This window comes from Chiloscyllium punctatum, chromosome 2 (assembly GCF_047496795.1).
Source record: "Chiloscyllium punctatum isolate Juve2018m chromosome 2, sChiPun1.3, whole genome shotgun sequence".
Taxonomy (NCBI): domain Eukaryota; kingdom Metazoa; phylum Chordata; class Chondrichthyes; order Orectolobiformes; family Hemiscylliidae; genus Chiloscyllium; species Chiloscyllium punctatum.
Window position 1 is genome coordinate 134,883,036 of NC_092740.1, and position 22,890 is coordinate 134,905,925.

General features: G+C 38.8%; 1 protein-coding gene across 15 annotated transcripts in view; it reads left to right on the forward strand.

Annotated features, from left to right (window-relative positions):
• LOC140490074 (adhesion G protein-coupled receptor L3-like) overlaps positions 1–22,890 on the forward strand; it is a 652,730-nt gene that overhangs the window by 447,935 nt on the left and 181,905 nt on the right. For all 15 annotated transcript variants that reach the window (XM_072589074.1, XM_072589083.1, XM_072589073.1 and 12 more), the window contains exon 6: positions 4,601–5,398. In XM_072589074.1, the coding sequence (XP_072445175.1) occupies positions 4,601–5,398 (798 nt within the window). The remainder of the gene's footprint in view (positions 1–4,600; positions 5,399–22,890) is intronic.

The following is a 22,890-nucleotide window of genomic DNA, read 5'->3' on the forward strand; positions in this document are numbered from 1 at the left end:
TACAAACAAAAGAAGGAGGAATTTAGAATAGCTTAACTATTGGAAAACTTTACCAAACAATAGATACAGTACCTGTTACTAATTAACTGTTCCATTATAATAACATCCCATTGACACACCTCTTGGCAAAAAGGCAAATTCATGACACATGCGGTTCTCTAATCTACGTGGGAAAAAAAATCAAGAGAAAATTCAGAGGAAGTAGCAGCCAAGAGACATTGAATGAAGTTCCAACTCTTTTAAGACCCCAAAGGCTTCTGCTTAAAAATAAACCTAAAAACTAAAAAAGAAACTCAAAAGCCTGGTCTGGGAGACATGTCCCCACCTTATGTCTCACAAATTATTTACTTTCTTAGAGACAGCTCTTCCTTACAACCTCTCTTCAAAAAATAAACAGAACAAAGTAACCTGTTAAAGTGACAGCATTATCACAAGATGAAGGGTCATTTGGATCTTTAGACTTTTTCTTTGAGTATATTCAAGACAAATACACATAGAGCTCTGCATACAAAGTGATTTGATAACTCACTGGGGTAGTATGTAAATCGTGTCACATTATTCTTGAAGTCGTACCAAATTGTACCAATTAACTTTGCTCTAATTTTCTACCTGGACAGTAAAATCTGTTTTGATGAGTGAACAAGTGAAATTGATAACCAAAGAATTGCAGTATAAATTCGCAGATCAGACCAATTTCAGATAGAAAGCATGATCAAGTTTCTGTACTAAAGAAGAGTTAACAATACAGTCAAATAAGGAAAACAGATTGTTGGTGGAGGTCGTGTAAATCTGGAAAGTCAGTTCAGCGGCCTTTGCTTTCTGTTTCCAATGTTCAGATCATCCATCTTCAGCTCACCAGGCCTTTTGGTGTTTAGTTATCTTTCTCTGGAAGCATCTACTGTTTTGGAGAAAGTAAAAAGTGACCGATTCATTTGAAAATGTCTCTGATCTAGCAATTCAAAAATCACAACTCACACCAACTGCAGTAGGAAAGGTGACTGGTTGACTTCAACTCCAAATTGATGGTTCTTACTGCAGAGAGCAGGTTGCTTCTTCTGGGGAAAACAACAGCACACACTCCTATGACTTTCTTTCTCTGTGTATGTCTGTGACCCTGTAACTTGTTTCCAATTCCAACCTGCCAATTAACTGAGGAACTTCATTTGTAAACAAGTCCTCAGCTCCTGATCATCAGCACCTTGCAGGAACCCCCATAGTCATTCAAAACAGAGTTCACAATAGGTATCAAATTCCTTGTTATGAAAGAATGCAGCCATCCTGGTAAATTTTGTTTCATTTTTTTAAAAAGTAAAATATTTTTCCTTCCAATCTGAAGTTCTTTAAAAACCGAAAAATGAAAAGACACCCATTCTTACGTGGAATTAATGTGCATGAAATAATGTTGGAAGATTGACTTTCGCTCAAAGATTAGCTTTGCATGGCACTATAGGTTCAAAAAACAATTACACTTCCTCTAATTTCCTACCTGGATGTTAAAATCTGTTTTGAAAAATGAACAAGAGAAATTGGTAAACAGTACAATTGCTGTGAAAAATCACAGATCATGACTCACCATGTATGAAATTGTCTTCTTTTCTAGTCTTCAAACTGGACCAGAGCATGTTTTCTGGAGCTGGTGTCAATGGAGTTTAGGTTTTCACATTGACTGTCTAATCATTCAATGAAGCCCAGAAAAAAAAAATCTGGATGGTATGACAACAGTTCTTTTACAGCACCTGCCCTATATCAGGCAGATTTAATGAGGGTGGTGTGAACTTTCCATTCGATTTTTCTAGACATGCATTGCCCTCAGTGATAATGAGTGCCCAAGCAATGTAGGTGAAAATCTCCCCCCGGCATGGTTCAGTTGTACAGCTTTCCTCCCAAGCACAAGACAAATCACACTTGGCACAGTGATCCCTTCTGCTTTAAGCTACATTTGCTGTCAAAATTCTTGGTTTATTATTTGCTGTCAGTATGTTTTTTTTTGTATTAAGTATCTTGGGAGGTTGTGGGGGAGTAATATGCAACAACTCGGGAATCAATACAAGAGTGATTGTATTCAGTGGGGCGAGAGAAGCTGTAGAAAGAAACCAATTAATTTCATTGAAATACAAAATAACAGTTTGGATGTCACAGCACTATAAATTTACCGCACCTAAGTACATCTGATTGGGACTGAGTATGGAAAACGAGCCTTAGAAGTTTCTGATCATACCTTCGCACCTCAACTGCATGAACATTGTTGAGGCAAAAGATTCCACGTGGAAGGGTAGTATGTTTTATTATTTCTAATGTAGAGATTAAGTTTAAGATAAATGCAATAGGTAATGCATTAGATTTTGCGTCCTTTATTTTGCTTCCAAAGAAATAAGTTATACAGCTTTCGGGTTTCTTCCCTCTTAGTTTTCAGGCTTAATTCTGGGGTTGGTATATTTAGAAAGAAATTGAATTGATACAAATGAACTATCCAATATTTTGTTTTTGCCAGAACATAAGTAGTAGGCTGGAGTAGACCGTTTCCTCCATTTAAAATGATCAAGGCTAATCTCCAGCTTCAGCTGCACGCTCCTGCTGCTCCCCGTTTCCTTTTAGTCCCTGGGAGACCAAAGATCTAATGGAGCAATGTAGGCTTTGAAGAATTAAATTAATGTACAAATATATCTTTGAAAACCATTTGCTTCCTCATCTGCCCTCTCAACACCTCAAATGTATTAGAAGTTTTAAAACTATTTTCTATGGTAGCATTGTGTTACACCATGCTCCATCTCCAAGCTACAGAGATTACATGGATCTGGTCGATAGGCCTTCACTCAGAACCTTGGTGGTTGGGCTAGTCCATATTCTGCTGAACTAGAGGATTTATAAACACATGTGCTGGAAAGAGATCTTATTTTGTCAGGCCTGTTAGTCCAGCAAGTGACATTGTTAACAGTTTCCTTCTCAGTCCAGTCCTGAAGCTCTTTTTTGCATGTGTGCTAATTTGTATGTGCAATGATTGAGTAAATTACTTTTATTTTTTATAGTAATCACTGTCCCACCAAACCTTTCTGCCTTCAACCCATTGTAAAAAAAGGCCAGACAAATGGATTTTTGCCAGAAGCATGACATACATCTTATCTTTGTTTTGATAAAATGGTTTTAGAAGAGAATTCCTTGTTTGCATCCTGCTTCTTTTGTGTCCTTGTTGACAATTTATTTCAGTAATCTGCCCATCTCCATTCCTTGGAAATTTAACTGATGAGTGATGTGCAAAGAACAGCAATGCTCAAATGATATGGCTTTCAGGTTTAAGAATTTCTGTTGATTTAACCCATTGCTTGGCTTCTTATTTTAAGCCTTGACAAATAGTTACCCATTCACATGGAGTGGAATGGTCAAAATTAATGTCTGACACATATAAATAAGCAAAATAGTGGGGGGTTGTGGGTACAGTTACATTGTTTAAAAGACATTTGAATAAGTACATAAATAAGAAATGTTTGAAGGAGTATGGGCCAAATGCAGGCAGGTGGGGACTAGTTTAGTTTGCAATTATGGACAGCGTGGATTTGTTAGTCTGAAGGATCTGTTTCCAAGCTGTATGACTCTAATTGTTAAGGCCAGTTGAATCATGCTGGAACATGCATATGTTGTCTGGAATTGTACCAATTGTGTGACATTTATTCAAGTTAAGCAGGTGTCCTGACAACCACTTTAAAACAGAGCTGTCTTGCTTGAGTATTGTTTTGCTGTTTCTCACCACTTTTACAAAATAGTTAAACTATCTCTCCCAATTGTGATGGATACATTCTCCAAACTATGCACTATCTCTCACCTTTAATGTATTTTTTACAGTAATGCCACATGGTTGATTACCATTAATCTGTTCTCTTTTCTCCTTCATTTCTTTCTTCCTTTCCCCAATGCCTAAGTAGAAGTGGAACAGAAAGGTAATAAAATACCTTAGAAATTAATTATTTTCAATCACTGTTATGCAGTTACTTTATTAACATTTTATATACAGCTACTTTGCTCTTGATGCTGTTGTGTAGAGGTTTGTTTAACTAAGTTTTTGGTACACTCTCCATCATTCTGTTGCTTGCTAACAGAACATGCACATTTAATTCCACCACGTTCAGTTTTTCTGCTTCATTAGAAGAGATTAGATCATGGATGACCGTCATGTTTCCCTGCTTTTCTTCTTTCCCAAAAAATAACTTATCTATATCATGCCTCTTTCATTTTGTTGTGTTCTTAGCAGCTTTCACTAAATGGATGCAATTATTTTTTGTTGCTATTAAACTGTAAGTTTTATTTCAAAAGAATTATAAATTTGTACAATGATCTCGCAATTTCAGTTAAAACCTTAAGCCACTACTCCCATCTTATTTATTTGTTTTTTTTTAATCAGTTTCTAAATATCAAGAGTTATTTATTCAGAATTCTAGAAATTGTATTCATTGTTTTAAATTTTCAAAATTTGAACTATCTTCATGGATGTATGTATATTTTGTAAATTTGAGTGAAGAACAAATTCGATGTTAAATTATTTCGATAATCCTCAAGAAAAGTCAAAAGCAAAAATCCATTAGCCCTCTCTTATGTTCTGTTTCCACAGTTTTCTTATGCCCTGGAACACTTAAAGCAGTTTATCAAATGGATCACTTGTTTGAGTCTGATCATCAGTCAGGCGCCTGGTGCAAAGACCCTCTTCAAGCTTCTGACAAGGTCTACTATATGCCTTGGACCCCGTACAGAACAGATACGTTAACTGAATATTCTTCAATGGGGGATTTTATTGCTGGTCGACCAACCATCACCTACAAGCTTCCTCACAGAGTGGATGGAACAGGGTTCGTAGTGTATGATGGAGCACTATTCTTCAATAAAGAGCGAACAAGAAACATTGTGAAGTTTGATCTCAGGACAAGGATCAAGAGTGGTGAGGCCATCATAGCGAATGCCAATTACCATGACACATCGCCTTATCGATGGGGAGGAAAGTCTGATATTGACCTTGCAGTGGATGAAAATGGTTTGTGGGTTATCTACGCAACTGAACAGAACAATGGCAAAATAGTGGTTAGCCAATTAAATCCTTATACATTAAGGATTGAGGGTACTTGGAATACCGCTTATGACAAGAGGTCTGCTTCGAATGCTTTTATGATATGTGGGATTCTCTATGTGGTGAAATCAGTCTATGAAGATGATGACAATGAAGCCACTGGAAATAAAATCGACTATATCTATAACACTGAGCTGAGCATGGATGGAAATGTTGATGTATTGTTTCCGAACTCCTACCAGTATATTGCAGCAGTGGATTATAACCCTCGCGACCATAAACTGTACGTGTGGAACAATTACCATGTTCTGAAGTATTCACTGGAGTTTGGTCCACTCAATGAAAACGGTATGTGGTATTTGTCTGATCTAACTTGATTCTGTCAATGTTTCCCATTCATGTAGACACTAACAACACTTCTCACGCAAAACACTTTGAAGTTTCTCTTTAATAGAGTAAACGATTGAAAATCCATACACCCTTCCCTGCATTTGAATAATTAATATAACTAAAATTTGCCATTTTAGTGCAGGCGCTTTGTTAATTTGAGAATACATTCCTTTCTGAAATATTCAACCTTCCATTCTCTAGAACTGTGTTATCTCAGGTATCAAATGTTCCATTAGCACAAATATTTAATAGATCCACCATTCTGAACTGACATTCATGTCTATAGGCTTTATAAAGCACTGTTTACTCACTTTGCAAAGTACTGTAAAACCATTTGATTACTTTAAATTATACTAACTTTTATGGAAGCACTCTCAAAGTCAGGTCAACCAGCAGATCAACAAATGACCAGTTAGTCTTTGCCTTTTGCTGGTGAAAGTGAAAATAACATCTGGAACTCTTGGTGGACTTCCTGCTCTTCTTTAAAGTTGCCATTGGGCTTTTTGTAACCAACTAAATAGTCAACTGGGATTTGAGTTTAGTATTTCATCCAAAAGATGGCACCTGCAACAACAGAACATTTCTGCCATACTACTCTGAATATCAGCTGGAATAGTGTTTGAACCTATCAGTTGTGGTTCAGTTGCAGTGCTGCATCTGAGTGAGATGGTTGGGCTTTCAAGCTTCATTCTGAAGACATGGACACTTGTCAAGGCAACGTGGAACTGAGGAAGTTCTGCACTCTTGATGTTGCTTTCTCTTAGCTGAAATGCTGAACCAAAGTCACCCTCTCAACTGGACATACTTTGGCATTATTTTAAAGAGCCAAAGGCTTTTTCATCCTTCGGTTAATTTACATCTCGCAATTTATATTACTAAATTAACGTTATCGGTTAATTATCACCTTTCTCACTGCAGGACATGGTTATGTACAATCTGTCATGCTTCCCATATTACAGTAATGGTTACCCTTAAAATGCTGTTCATGAGCTGTCAAATACTGTAGGATGACCTAAATAGTGCACTGTAAATAAAAACATTTCTAAAATACGGCAAGAATACGACCAATTGATTGAAACCGATAGTTAAAGTGGTATATTATTAATGTTAGAAATTGACTGTAAGTGTGCAGTGATTAAGTAACGGGAGTGTGTTTGTTTAGAAAAAAAGAAATCTGGTTATTTTGTGACGTGAAGATAATTCGTACTGGGGGAAAAAAAAAGATTATTTTTGTGAAATTTCCTGAAATCAGTTTGCAAATGGAAATCAAATCCAACAGGGGTCTCAATAACAATGGATGGACATTTTTATTGTATTCAAATAAAGTATGACTGTGAATTATCATAGTAACCCAGAAGGTTTAAAAGATCAATGGCATTCTTCAAACAGAATAATTGTGTTGCTTTTCCAATCATAAACACCCTGAAGTTTCACAGCTCTGAGCAATTGTGTTGCATTGTTTTATGTTACCATAATTTGTATAAATTGTTTGCTACAGGTGAACTGTAAAATGGTTGAGGACTTGCATTGCTTCACAAATGACTTGCCAGAAGTATTCTTTCGGGTGTCGTCCTGGAACTCAACGGCAATGAAATTTATTTTGATAGTCGTGCACCTTGCTTATCAACCTACTCTTTGTGGCAGAAGACAAAAAGAACATTATGGCCAATCTGCAGATTTTTAATAAAAAAAACTGAGGGAAAATACTCATTTTAAAAGTCTCATTTAGATCATAAATTCTATCCATTCAAATTCAATTGAAAAGTTTAAAAGGGGTGCCAATGGTCAAAACTAAGGCATTAAAGTCTTGCTCAGACTCTTGGAATTTTATTATAGGAAATTTGGGAAATAGTCCTGTACAATGATAGCCTTTCTGCCTTTGACAAGCCGTCCACAATCCCACCCACGCTGGGTAAATTTCCAGCGAGTGAGTCACTTGAGAGGGAAAGCAGACAACATGTGCATGTTCTTTACCCACGTACATGAAACAGCATGACAAGCCTTCTCTACTCAGATACTGCCCGATACCTCCTGAACCTTCATGTTTTATTTCAGCCAACATCATGTGCTAACTTTCAAGCCAAAGTAATTTTGTTCATCTAATGCAGTAAGGTAAAGTAAATGAGCAGCAAATAGCAGGAAGAACCATGGCCAAAGGTCACAGATTTAAAATTGTCGGGAAAGGAATCGATGGGGAGATATCTTTTCTTGGAATGATATCAATCCAGAATGCACTGCCTGAAAGGAATATGACAGCAGTTTCATTAATCAAGATTATTGGCTACTTAGTTGAATGGAAAAAAATGGCAGGGCTTTAGTGAAAGTAGAATGAGATAGGACAAATTGAGTAGCTCACTGAAAGAACTTACATGAGCAAAATAGTTTGAATGGTTCCTTTAATGATGTAAGATTCTGTGATAGTGTCAAGAATGAAACAAAAGCAAACTATTCATCTCATCAAGCCCTTTTCCACCATGAAACTTATACAATTTGAAGTATCATAGAATTTTCCAAACCAGTGCATTCTCCTATGTGAGACAGACCGTTACAGTTTCATATTTCTACAATTTCTCTCATACTCCCAGTGATAATTGGATTAATCACGAGGTCAATTCCTGGAGTGGCAGCACGAGGTCAATTCCTGGAATGGCGGGACTACCTTACGCTGAAAGACTGGAGCGACTGGGCTTGTATACTCTTGAGTTTAGAAGACAGAGGGGATCTGATTAAGACATATAAGATTATGAAAGGATTGGACACTCTGGAGGCAGGAAACATGTTTCCGCTGACGGGTGAGTGCCGAACCAGAGGACACAGCTTAAAAATACGGGGTAGACCATTTAGAACAGAGATGAGGAGAAACTTCTTCACCCAGAGAGTGGTGGCTGTGTGGAATGCTCTGCCCCAGAGGGCAGTGGAGACCCAGTGTCTGGATTCATTTAAGAAAGAGTTGGAAAGAGCTCTCAAGGATAGTGGAATCAAGGGTTATGGAGATAAGGCAGGAACAGGATACTGATTAAGGATGATCAGCCATGATCATATTGAATGGTGGTGCAGGCTCGAAGGGCAGAATGGCCTACTCCTGCACCTATTGTCTATTATCTAATATTGCACAATTTTGCAGACAAACTCTGACATCTGTATTTTGTAGGCTGCTCCGATGTGGTATTGGCACATTATTCTGGACGGTGCAAAAAAAAAGTCTGAGTATCTTTGACCTGGTAATATCAGAAGCATCAAAGTCCATGTACTGATCACTAAATTGTCATATTCATATACAGAAGAAAACTCTTTGCACAAAGGTAGTAGAATGTAAAACATTATGGTTAGATTTTATATGTAGAATATAACAGAGCAGTCTGGCACAAGATCAGATCTTTCATCCAACCATGTCTGTGGCTCTCTTGATGCTATTCTAAATTAATCCCAACTGTCTGCACATTGTCCATGTCCCTCTATTCCCTGTCTATTTGTATGCCTGTCTGAATACCTCCTAAACTTTACTAATGTACCCGCTCCTATTACCTCTCCTGGCAAAGTGTTCTCAGCACTTACCAACCTCTTGTGTAAAAAAACGTTTCCACGCACATCACCTTAAACGTCTCCCCTCTCACCTTTAACCTATTCCCCCACCCCCCCAGTAATTGACATTTCCACCCTGGGGACAAACTTTGACCATCCACCCTATCCATGCCTCTCATAATTTTGTATAGTTTATCAGCAGGTCATCCTTCAGCCTCCAACATTGTAATAAAAAATCCAAAATTGTCCATCCTCTCCTCCTAGCTAAAAGACTCCAATTCAGGCAATATCCTGTTGCACCCTCTCAAAGCCTCCATATCTTCTCTATAGTATGCAACCAAAACTGCATAGAATACTCCAAGTGTAGTCTAACTAAAGTCTTATACAGCTGCACCATGAATTGTCAACTGTTATACTCAATGCCCAACTTTTATTCTCAATTCGATGAAGGCAAGCATGCTGTAGCCTTCTTTGCCACCTTTTCCACTTATGTTGCCACTTTCAGAGACCTAAGGACTTGCACCACACGATTCCTCTGTATGGCAATGCTCCCAATGATCCTGCCATTCACTGCATAGCTTCCTCTTACATTTGACCTCCAATAATACATCACCTCACACTTGTTTGAATTAAACTCCATCTGCCTTTACTCTACCCAACTTTTCAACTTTCCTATATTTTGCTGTATTGTCTGATAACCTTCCTCACTATCCACAACTCCACTAATTTCCATGTGGTCTGCAACTTATTAATCAGACCACCTACATTTTCATCCAAACCATCAATATATTACAAACAATAGAGGTCCCAGCCCTGATCCTTGTGGAACACCACTAGTCACAGACTCTAGTAAAACAAAACCCTCCACAACTACCCTCTGTCTTCCATGACAAAATCCAATTTTATCCAGTCAGCCAACTCACCTTAGGTCCAATGTTCCTTAATCTTCAGGACCAGCCTAACTTGTCAAATGCTTTAGTAAAGTCTAGGTATACAAGATCCACTGCTCTACCCTCATCAATCATTTTTGTCACTTCCTCAAAAAACAATCAAGTTTGTGAGACAAGATCATCATGAAGCCAAGCTGACAATCTCTTGGTGATTCCAATTATTTTCCAAATGAAAGTAAATTCTGTCCCTAAGCATCATCTTCAATTATTTCTGTACCACTGATGTAAGGCTCACCGGCCTGTCATTTTCTGGATTATCCCTGTTGCCCTTCTTAAACAAAGGAACAATATTGGGTTTAGTCTGGTCTTCTGGGATCTCTGCTGTGGCGAAGGAAAAAGGATGTATGTTTTACTCCAGTTTTATTAAACACTGGATAAACATCACCTGGTGTCCTGTGTCTAGTTCTGGGCTCTGTTGCCTAAAGGATAGGGGTTCTGTTAGCTCAGTTGGCTGGACAGATGCAGAATGATGCCAACAACATGGGCTCAATTCCTGCACTATCTGTGGTTACTGTGAAGGACTATCCTCCTCAACCTCTCCTCTAACCTGGGGCATGGCGATACTTAGGTTCCTCCATCATTTGTCATCATCTCTCTCTCTGTCTAATGAGGATACAGCCCTATGGTCCTCTGGAATTATGGTGACATTACCTTTGCCCTAAAGGTTACATTAGTTTTGAAAAAGTGCAGTGCATATTCCTCAGAATATTACCAAGATTCCAATAGCTAACTTATGAGGAGAGATGACATTAACTTGGCTTGTAGTCAACTCAGTATGGAAGATTTAAAGAATGATTTGAATGAAATATTTGGAATTAGAAATCTGGGTATATGAGGGTGGAATGCTGTTGCCACCATCCCTATTTTCTTGACTGGGCCTAATATGCTTTACAGTGATACAGCATTAACCCCTCATCACTCTTCAAAAGAGACTTTTGTCCTGATACCATGTAGATTATGCCATAATATCAGTTAGGACCAAGTTTCATTAGCTAGACAGACATTGTGACTAAGACTAAGTAAAAGACTAAGCAAGAAGTGCCCACTTAAAATCTGACCTGCTTCGGAGGTGTGCCATAATGTACCTGAAAAAGTTGATCAAATATATCTCAGACCTGTGCATATTGGTCTGCACTCCAAAAGATGGTCTCAGATTTTCTGCCTCATCTCATTACCTTGCACAACAAATACATAAATTGATAGTGCAGTGTAAAGAAATTTCATTTCTGCTGGTGGGGAGTCTAGGACAGGGTTACATGACTTAAAGTCAGCGCTAAATCATTCACGAGAGAAGCTAGGATACACTAATACAGATAGAATTGTGAAATTCACCCAAAGGAAAAGCAATAGTTGCTTGCTCAGTTAATAATTTTAAACTGAAATTAATCGTTTTTTTTTGCTAGTCCAAGGTATTAAGGGATAAGGAAAAAGGTAGTTGAATGGGAATAGGATATAGATTTATCTATGAACTTGATTAATGACAGTACAGGCATGAGGGTTGAATCACTGACTCCTTTTTGATCACCTCTTTATTCTTAGTTCTATAAATCGTGACTGTTTCCTTTAGGAGAGAAGTAAACAAGCTAGTCATAATGTGGTATTAGAGGATGCGTGTACTCAGGAGAGTCTGCGCATTGCAATTTACACAAGTTCCACGGAAATTTAGGGATTGGTGGGTTAATTGATAGTTATAGTAAGTGTTCTTAAGAAAACGTAAAGTTGTATGTATTTAAGTTGCATAACATTAAGTTATCTGGAAGTCAAGAAAGGGCAGTTTTTTTTTATTGAGTCGATTACAATTGCTGAGGAAAAACGTGTTGTCCTGTGTAAGGCTTGATGATTTTTATTTTGGTGGCCACATGTGTGCTTTTCTCTGTTGGGGTTAACTGAACTGCTTGCAGTACACACAAAGCACATTAAAGTTTAAAGCCTGATTCTAGTTTCTTCTTCCTTTGTCTTTTGCTTAAATGAAGCAAATTCAGTTTTCTGAATCTCTCAAAACTTTGGAATTCTGCTTCTGAATTGATTTTGTTTAACCGTGTTCCATCGTAGTTCTTTGTGTCTCATTTCCACAATTTTCAAACAGAGCCACAGATAATCAAATCTCTGCAGCTGTGCCTTAATTAGTGTTCAGTGTGTCAAAGTATCTGATATATTGAAATATGCTGTTATTTTAATCACCTATAGGTGTGAACTACGATTGTTTAAGACTTGCTTACCATGGCATTCACAAATTTCAAGTTGAGCTTTCAAGAACTGGCACCAAAGTGATCAGCCAAATGGCCTCCTTCTGTCCCATTGTGAGATTTAATGACCCCATTTCAAACACTCTTTGAATCTGAATGTGCGATTCCAAAATCACTCCTCTCTCTCTCTCTCTCCATGCTGAAACAAAATCACCAAGAATTGTTGCAGAGTTTATAGAAGGCTCTACATTTGGAGGTGTCTGCACCAGAAACTGATTTTTTTATTAGATAAGGGAGACTTCACTGGGAATTAGTTGCCCACTCCCCCAGCTTGAATTATGCTGCTGTCCGTAGGGAGATCCAGTTTCTCAAATATGAAGGTTGACATGTGCTGAACTGGAAATCCTCATAAACGTTAGCAATCTCTTTCGCCCCAATGGTAGCATATTGATTTAGGACTGTTTTCGCCGTACACGGCAAATACGCTGCACATAGTTTTCCAACCATGTCAGTTGCATGACCATCTCCTTAAGTCTGCTGTATTTTGACAGTTCCTTGGGATTATTCTTTGTAAAGTTGGGACAATCAACAATCTGCTATCACTAAGTTGAACCTAGGACAAATATCGACGACCATAAAATCACTTCCAGAGTTATGTCTAAGTCACCTAGATGCTAATTTTGAGTATTTTTCTTGGTTCTTACTTCTTGAAGCAGGAGCCCCATAACACATCGCTTGTCGACCATTTTGAGCTGAGCATGTTTTTAACCTGCTGCAAGCTTATTATTGGGTTTTGAGGTGCAAACCCATTGCTTTGAATCCTTCACAAACACTATCAGTCTCTGTATGCCATCCTTCAGAGTGGTTGCACATGCACACAATTATGTGGCTCAGACAGAACATTGGTAATAAGCAGGCTCCAGCCTAGAGAGCCAATAGCAGAATCTCCAGTTGGGAAGGAGCAAAACCCAGCATTTTGGATTGTAGAGTGAGAGAGGGGCACCTTCATCTGGAGTATCTCGCTGGCAAATTCTAAATGTTTCAAATCAGTTTAATTAAATTCAGTTGAATCACCATTGTGACAGGTAGGCGGCAGCCGCAGCTATCAGCAGAGAGGCAACTAGGCCTCAACTCCTACCTGAAGGATTTTGAATCTGATCAGCTGATAGTTTCCAATTGGCTTACAAAACTTGAGACAGGAGGCAGCAACCTATCAGTCAATCTCCGACAGTAGATGTTAAATGTTATTGATTGACCTCCGTTGGTAACTGGCCACTTGTTGTTCCCCTGATCCCTCCTCTAGAAAAATAACCCTGATTTGAGTTGGTGCATATTTTCAGAGTGAAAAGTCAACCATCCTTTCATTTTCAAAGCTTACCTGCTGATCAAGATGCACTTGTTGGGGAATAATGTATGGTTCCCTTTTTTTCATCATTTCCAGCCCAGGTAAAGCAAACTGGAGGTCAGCTCTAGCTTTCTATCTCTGAAAATTCCAGTAGACTTTTGTCACAACTTCAAAGGATTCCTAGGAATTAAAAATACCAATGATTGTTACATTGAAATTATTTTTTTTAACACAAATTAATCTTGATATGCAAGTGTCAAAGCCAATGCCAAGTAATTCTGTAAACTATTTATTTGGTCCCTGTTGGCGTCCAATTGTCATGTTAACTTAATTCAAAACTACTGAGAACGACCATATGTGAGATTTTCTTCCAGATATTGCATTTTTAGACTCCTGTATAGATAAACACAGTTATTGGACCCCAAGAAAGCTTTCACCAAATTGAGTGAATATCCTGACAGATCTGATCTGGAAATGATAGGATGAATCAATAGGGTGTTAGACATCGCTGATTTTTTATTTTGCCAACAGGAGGCTTAGTTGGTAAATTTAACAAATAAAATGTTACTGCACTCTGCAGCAAACTTGTTGGTTATTGGAAATTAATAGTGACTCGTGATGATATTTAGATCATCACTGGTAGCCCAATGGTATAGAATTAGCATTCTTTTTTCTCTGTATTGAACTTTTAGTAGTTCTCCAATTTGGTCTTGTTCATGATCTTGGGTCAGAACACATTTGAACCATATCGGTGGAGATAAGAAATGAAAGGGGGAAGATTACAGTGGAGGGAACAGTCTGTAGGCCTGCTAATAATAGCTATATGGTGGAGCAGAGAATAAATTAGGATATAATTAGGTGCATGTAAAAAGGCTGTACAATAATCATGGGTGACTTTAATTTTCATATAGATTGGGAAAGTGAGATTAGCAGAGGTAGCCACAAGGAAAAATGTATAAAGCCTATTCAGGACAGTTTCCTAGAACAACATGTGAATCCAACAGGGATCAGACTGTTTTGGATCCAGTCAGGTGTTATGAGGCAGGTATAGTAAAAGATTTTGGGGCAAAAGACTGCCAAGGTAACAGTGCCCATAACATGGGTAGAATTTAGCTTTCAGTTTGAAAGGGAGAAACTTGTCAGAAGCAAATTTGCTAAACTTAAGTGAGGGTAACTGCAAAGGGATGAGAATAAACAGGGATAAGATAATCTTTCAGGATCAACCAGCAAAGTCATGTCAAGATGAACAGCAAGTTTCATGTAACTGTTTATAAAAAGTAAAGAAAAACCTAATTGAATACAAGCTCCTTAGAATGTGAGGCTGAGAAATAATCGGAGTACTAGGAAATGGCAGAGGAGTTGGATAAATATGTTGCATTATTTTTCCAGGATAGTGTTGTCCTGTTGCCTTCCCTCAGTTGAAGCAAAATGCTCAGAGAGACAATATAGTTTTACCTCCTTCATCTTTATTCTGGAGGGGGAGAGAATGGTTGCGCATGTGCACAGAGACATGACTTCTTGATCTTCTCTGAAGTAGCAGTTTCTTAATGAATTATCTAGTTATAGGGAGGAGCATCCAGATAAGGCAACGTGCATATTCATTGGGTGACCGATACAATCAGTGAGCATCAACAGGAAAGATTAAGCCATCTGCTGTTACACAATGAATGTTCTTAACCTTAACTGGCTTCACATAATGAATTGTTTTCACCTTGTTAAACTGACTTTGCATACTGAATGTTTCCAATATTGTTAAATGCCTCTACATAATGAATGCTTTTCCACATAGTTAACCCATTACCCATGCCTCCATTGTTAACTGCAAATTCTTATCTGATCTGAGTCATGTTCAGCTGAACCTTGTTTCACAAAACTCAGAACTTAACTTTTTTCTCTGCCTGCCTATACCTTATACACTTTCTCATTCCCTTTTTTTAAATCATTTCATGATCACCACCTAGATGGCACTACCAGCTTTCATAAGACTCTGACAGCCAGTATTTAAGCACGTTATTGATAAACAACATGCAGTGATTATAACAACAGAAATTACTAGTCTGTTACAATGAACAGAATTTGAAGAGTCCTCCCATGTGCAAAAAAAAATTCACCAGTAAAGTCTTTAGATCCACAGTCCTTAGTGACCACTCCATCCCCTTCAAGTCAAGTGGAAATCAGCCAGTTCTCCAAAATCTCCTTTAGTTAAGTCCAACCTGAAAACAAAGTTCAATCTGTTCTTGCATCACCCCTCTTAGTTAATGGCAGTTAACTGCTTCACAAAACTGACGAGACTTCCATCCTTCCAGAGGTGCTTCAGATGGAGGATCTGAAGTATGGAGTGCAGCAGCTGCAACCACAGGCTGGGTGAATGCAGCATTCTTTGCTGTTCTGCTCCTGCTCTGCTGTTAAATATAACAAAGCCAACTGGCTGTTGTGATGTTAGCTTGATCAGTGAATCTTCATATCCCTGAAATGATCAAAAGACAAGATAAAGCTCACGTGGTTTAATGTCCATGGGAAGGCCACTGACAAAAAGTGTATCAACTTCCTCTTCACTGTTGTTACCATCTTCTCTTTTCATGTTCATGACTGGGAAGCTGATTGAATAATCGGATCATGTTGTGGAGGGGCGGGTGGTGGTCCAAAGGTGTGCTTTAAATGTGAATGGAAAAACACTCTCAAGAGAATTAGATTAGATTAGATTACTTAGTGTGGAAACAGGCCCTTCGGCCCAACAAGTCCACACCGCCCCGCCGAAGCGTACCCACCCATACCCCTACATCTACATCGACCCCTTACCTAACACTACGGGCAATTTAGCATGGCCAATTCACCTGACCTGCACATCTTTGGACTGTGGGAGGGAACCGGAGCACCCGGAGGAAACCCACGCAGACACGGGGAGAACGTGCAAACTCCACACAGTCAGTCGCCTGAGGCGGGAATTGAACCCGGGTCTCCGGCGCTGTGAGGCAGCAGTGCTAACCACAGTGCCACCGTGCCGCCCAGAATGTTAGCTGCTGAAAGTATCCTTGCATTTCCTCTTTCATTCCTTCCTTGCCAAGGTGGTTATCAGTACGAAGACAGTCACACATGTAACTACACTAAATTGTGTCTGCCTATTTCAACATTCTCAGTTGTCTTAAGTCTGTTACCCTGTTCACTATTTATGACACTATCAAGCTTTATGCAATCCATAAACTTCTAAATTGTACTGCCTAAACAACTCAGTCGATTATAAACAACAAGCAATGGTCCTAAAATCAAACCCTCGGGAAACCCCATTTGGGTAATTCAAAAATTATTTTCCTTTAACATTTCCCCTCCCCCTACATTATCCCAGTCCCAAGCCTCCAACTCGACACCGCCCTCCTGACCTGTCCACTCCACCCTCCTCTCTGACCTATCACCTTCTCCCTCACGTCCACCTACCTATTGAATTCTCAGCTACCTCATTTTCCCCCCCCCCCCCCCCCCCCCCCACCCAACCCTACCCCAGTCCCATTTAACTCTCAGTCCACCCTGGCCCACCAGCCACATTCCTGATGAAGGGATCTTGCCCGAAATGTCAATTCTCCTGCTCCTCGGATGCTGTGTCTGTAGTCCTCATTTTCTTCCAACCTACACTACCCACTCCCAGTCTCAGATGGTGATATTCTAGCTGCGACATAAATTGTACTTCGTTCTTCTTCTTTCATCCACTATTATAATGCCTGGAGTGTGCTGAGGTCACTCGATCAAAACTTGTGTTTCATTAAAATTCACGAATAGAGATTAAGACAGAATAGAGAAAGAAAAGAAATTGTGCAGCGGAAAATTTACTATAAACACAATTTTCCCATTACTATCTCAGGCCTAAGGCACATCATGGCAAACATTTGCTGTCCAGCATGCAAACAGGGATTTTTTTAATGTGTTTGTGGCAGCTGGATGACATTAACAATGCAGAATTTAATCTCTGTCTGTAATTGCTCTAAGCGTATTAAAAGTTAACGAAGTAAATTCTGACGGAAGATCACCAATCTGTATCATTAGCTGTATTGCTGTGTCCACAGGCACTGCTACATCTATTGGGTAGTTCTAGCAATAAGTTTCGTTTTTGTTTTTAATAATGCTTTTGTTCTAAGCATCAGTGAATGGTGACAGGTTGTCTTCCCCAAAGTACATGTGTGAACTGATGGATTTTTTAAAATACCAGTCTGGTTATCGTGGTTATTTTCTGGTGATAACCCATAAATGACCAGACTTATTCAGCTTTTGTTTGATTTGTTTATGTGCATGCACACACCGCTGGCTGGGCCAGCTTTTCTTGCCCATTACTCATTGCCCTGGGGAAAGTGGTGATAAGCCACTGCAATCCTTGGGATGTAGAGACACCCAGTGTGCTACATTTTTGCAACTTCATTGGGTTGCTCCAGTTTTAAAGTTTTAAAACATCAAATCTGCAGCGTAGTTGATATTAGTTGTCATTTCCTTCCAGCTTTTTGTTCATGTTATGAATGTGATCTCTTCTGTATTGGGGTGTCAAGTCATGTATTGGCTTCCTTGAGACTGAGAGAGACTCAGTGGTTGCTGCTCCTACTTTTGAGTCTGAAAGTTACCAAATGCAGCTAACAGTGTGACTGAAGGCTCGCATGCCCAGATTTTCTGAAACGCGTGACAAGGTGATGGCCTGGAGTTTTACAGTTAGCAGCAAAGTGATGTTTTCAATGCTGAACTCAAAGAAAGTTGTTCATAAATTTACAGAGACTTTTATGGCATGGATGCCACTTTTTCTGACTTTAATTTTATTCTTGTGTCACCACTAAAGGATCTCCAGCATGCAACAGCAGCAAGCTAAATAGCCAATCACATTGAAGGATTCTCACAGACAGCAAATCAACAAGTGACAAGTACTGGTTATTTTTACGTTTTAATGATTTCATAGAGAACAAAATGAAGATGGAAACTTAAACATGGGATTAGTTAGAAGTTGAAGTATCAAAGCTATGGATTTTTCTAATCAAATATAATTTGCCTTTTGAGCCAGTGTGATTATTCAACAATAATTTTAGTATGTAAGATGATGATTGATCAGTAATGTTACTGAATTTGTCATCAAGAAACCAAGGCTAATGCTGTTGTGGGTACGAGTTGAAATCTCACCAGGTCAGCGAGTGGACTTCTATTAATTCACAACATTTTGAATTGAGACCATGATATAATCATCCATAGGGGGGAGGGGGAAGCAGAGTGGCACAGTGGCTCAGCGGTTAGCGCTGCTGCCTTACATCGCCAGGGACCGGGTTCAATTCCACCCTCAGGTGACAGTCTGTGTGGAGTTTGCACATTCTCCCTGTCTCTGTGAGGGTTTCTTCGAAGTGCTCTGGTTTTCTCCCACAGTCCAAAGATGTATAGGTAAGGTGGATTGGCCATGTTAAATTACCCATAGTGTTCAGGGACATACAGGCTAGGAATGGAAATAGAAAAATAGCCATGGGAAATGCAGGGTTCCAGGTATAGGGGAGTGAGGCTGAGACTGGGTCGGATGCTCTTCGGAGGATCAGTATGGACTTGATGTGCCAAGTGGTGTTCTTCCACACTGTAGGGATTCTATGAATTCTTGTTAAGAATTATCAGCTTTGCTCATGTCCTTTAAGGAAGGAAATCTGTCACCCTTACCTGGCCTTGTCTTCATATGATTCCAGAAATGCCAGCGATTTTTATCTAGTGCCTGAAACAGACTAATCATCTACTCAGGTCATAGGCAACTGAGGATAATCAACAACTTCTGCTTTTGCCTTCGATGCCCACAACTCTTGAGAATGAAGAAAGAAATGCTCTTTGATAAAAGGGTGCACCTCATTCAGCAAGTTAGTTCAAGGATTTGTGCATTGAGACTTATAGTATGAGAACTGGGCATTCACATAAAATGAGGAATTTAAGGCTTGCATCTGCTAGTATAACAACAGCGCAGTCCATGGAGGAACAGGGAATGACTGGCAGCAACTCTTGGATTTTTGTGTTTAATTACACATATGCAAATACCAGGAGTCCTGTCAATTTCTGAGCTGAAAGCTGATAACTTCACTGTTAGTATAACTGCAAAGTTCATTCCAAAAATACAAGCATCTGAAGCAAGTTTTTTTTTTGGTAAATCTTTATATCATTAGATTGTTCAAGTTTATGGATTAGACATGCTTAAATGCCATCCTCCTCCTGTAGCAGGGAATGGAGTCAATATTATTGACAGTGCAGGAATCTGTGATATCGAGTTTAAATGACACCAGCATCAAATTCAAAGACTTTGCTCAGCTTTCCCAAACAGGCCAGCAAAGTAATTTTCTGATCTATGTGTGCCATCTCCAGCCAAGACTCAATGCCACATTTGGATTAGGTTCTCATGTTTCTACCTTGGTGAAGTACTGTTTGCATTGCACTTTGAATGGGACAAATTTAAATGTATTTCAATATCCATTTCCTCTTCTGTTTTGAGGAGGTATAAAATTACCATTCGGTGCTCTTGAGTTGGGCTATAACCAATGAGCTTCAAGTTGCTCCTTACAAATTCCCTCCCTGATATTTCACCCGTCCAGGTTTATATCCCTGTTTGTGCATGCTGGATAGCAGATAATACTTCTCATTTAATATTGTTTTCACCTGATGTTTGGGAAAAACAGAACCACTGTACCTAAGTCATATTTTGTTCTTGTAAGAGGTGACGTGCAGATTACATTGACACAGAAGTGGTGCCAATATCCCAAATGTGTACTTTATTTGAATGAAATGCTTCTCTGGGTATGATCCTATGGCCTAGCCAGTTCTATGTACACTGCTTCTACAGCACCATTCAAAATGATCTCATTGGCGTGCAATGTTCGGGACAATTTGTCCAAATGCAAAATAGCTTTTACACTTAGGCAGGAATTCCCACAAATTTAATTTAATGGTATGGTATTATCCAAGTAGCTGTTTTATACTTTTGGTATTTGTTGATTGGTAAAACTTTTGATAAAGTCAACTGAGCATTGTTAAAGACAAAGCATGATTTTTCAAGTATGAGCTTGTTTAAAGAGAGATTACAATTACAACCCTGCTATACTAAATGCACGTGCATGCATCACCATAGACAACTAGAAACTATGAGCTAGGGAGTACTCGGGTATGTAGCTCAGAATACAGTAAAAAAACAAATTTCCTTTGGAAGATAGGAAGTGAAGGTCAGTGATTGTACAACGTAAGTTGTCAAAAATCACAAGCCCTGTATTCTGAAAATACATAGTGAGCATTCAGCAGCTGGCCTGCAATTAATGTTAAGTTTCCGTACATATTACAAGGTACAATGTCCAAAAAATGCACTACATGCGTGCAACATTTTTTAAAGACAGTATAATGTGTTGAAAACCACATTTTGCATTATGTTTTGTGTCATTTCTGGTGCGGGAAAATTGTTCACAATTTCTGTTTTTTCTCTCTTACTCATTCTCTCTCACTCTTATTCTCTCTCTCTCTCTCTCTCTCTCTCTCTGTCATTCTCATTATATCTGTCTCTGTCTTGCTTTTTCTCTTTCTGTCAAGTAATTTTCATTTCATTTGAGAATCATGGGTAAGTTTTATAATTATAATTTTGTTATCCTAATCTACTTCTGCAGTCAGTCTGTCAATTCAAATTTTTGACTAAAGTACTTATGGAAGTGTTGTGATAAAATACACACTCAATTGTAAAACAGCAAAGCTAGTCATTTTTGAGTTGCATCACCTGTATATAAGATTTTATCAAAACAAAGGAAATTGTGCTATACAGAACAGAAGGCCACATATGTGTACAGCTATTTGCACACTCATCACAATCATTGGCAATCGTTGAGTACCTACAAATAATGTTAACTTTCTAAGTGAACCCCTCAACACCGAGAAGTCAAATAGTTTGCTGGCTCACAATATATAAATTCTACTTTCAGATGGAAAGCTAGTTTGGGTGAGCTTGGTTTGTAGACTATAATAAATTTCCAAACAATGCACTAAAAGTTCACTTTCTGCAATGCAGCTACATTGGCCAAGTCATTGAAAATGTGGCTGTAATTCATTCCTTTCAAGTACAGATCAGTTCTAAACCAAATTTGACAATTTTTGATTCAAGTACAAATGACATCACAAAAGTAAGTGGTGAATGCGTTTTAATCTCTGTCCAGAAGCCCTGTTCCATCACCTCCTGAAGCTCCAACTCTGATCTCTAATGAATGTGAAGGGCTGCAAGTATAATTTTAGATTCTGGCAATCTCTGGTCTTTGTCCCCGGTGAACATGAGTGCATTGTGTAAACCTGAACTGAATTTGACACTTCATTTAACAGTTTGAATTGTAACCAGCCTGAGAATGTGGAAAGCTGAATTGCAGCTCCGCTATACCAGGGGTCCGAGCTAGAGTTCTTTCTTGGGATTTGTGACCTCTGCCACTTCTGACCCATGGGTACTTAGCATATTCAATAGATATACTATTCTTCACCACCGACATTTCTGACTTTCATGTGCTCCATGGAAACGCTAACAATGTTGGTGTTTGTATATAAGCCAGCCTCAATGGACTTCCCTGTTGTTAATGTGATGAAGTTCTCCTAATCTATTGTGCACGGATAGCAGCAATACATATTTGAAAATTTCCATCTAAAAGAGCCCAATATTCTGGAATGCACCACATCAGTTTACATCATCAACAAACGTGGAAGCAATGAAAGGTCATTTATGCCAAATGATGCTGCTCATTCCCAGGGTCCAAGTGACTTACATTGATTTTCACATTATACTACCATTGCACACCTCATGAATATCGATTATTTATTTTGTATTCCCTTACACTACTGCCTTGTATTCCATTTTGGACGTAAGTTAGATATACCGCATCTTTTGTTACACTTTCTTTATCTTTTAACCTTATCATTATGCTCTTGAGGGAGACCATTAACTTCTGAAAAGAAATTTGAACTCCAGGCTATTAACTGAAAGCACCGTGCCACAATATTTCACATTTTAACCAAACATTTTCACCATATAGCATTAATTCAGACAAGTGCTAACTAATTTAAACTCTTCTGCTAGAAACATTTGAGATGTTGAATTTCAAAAGCGCAACAGACCACTTTCAGTTCTGTTTTCAATTTCACTGAATAGTTCCCCAATATGTTACATTGATCTTGTAGGTCTCTACACTTAGGATTCCTACAGAATGGAATTGGGCCATTCAGCCCATATTAACCCTCCAAAGAGCATCCCATCCCCTACCCTATCCCTGCATTTCCCACGGCTAATCCACTTAGCAAACTCATACTTGAACACTTTGGGCAATTTAGTACAGTCAATCCACGTAACCTGCACATCTTTGGACTGTGGGAGGAAACCGGCACACCCTGAGGGGACCCACACAGAATGTGTAAACTCCACACAGACAGGCACCCAAAGGTGGAATCAAACCC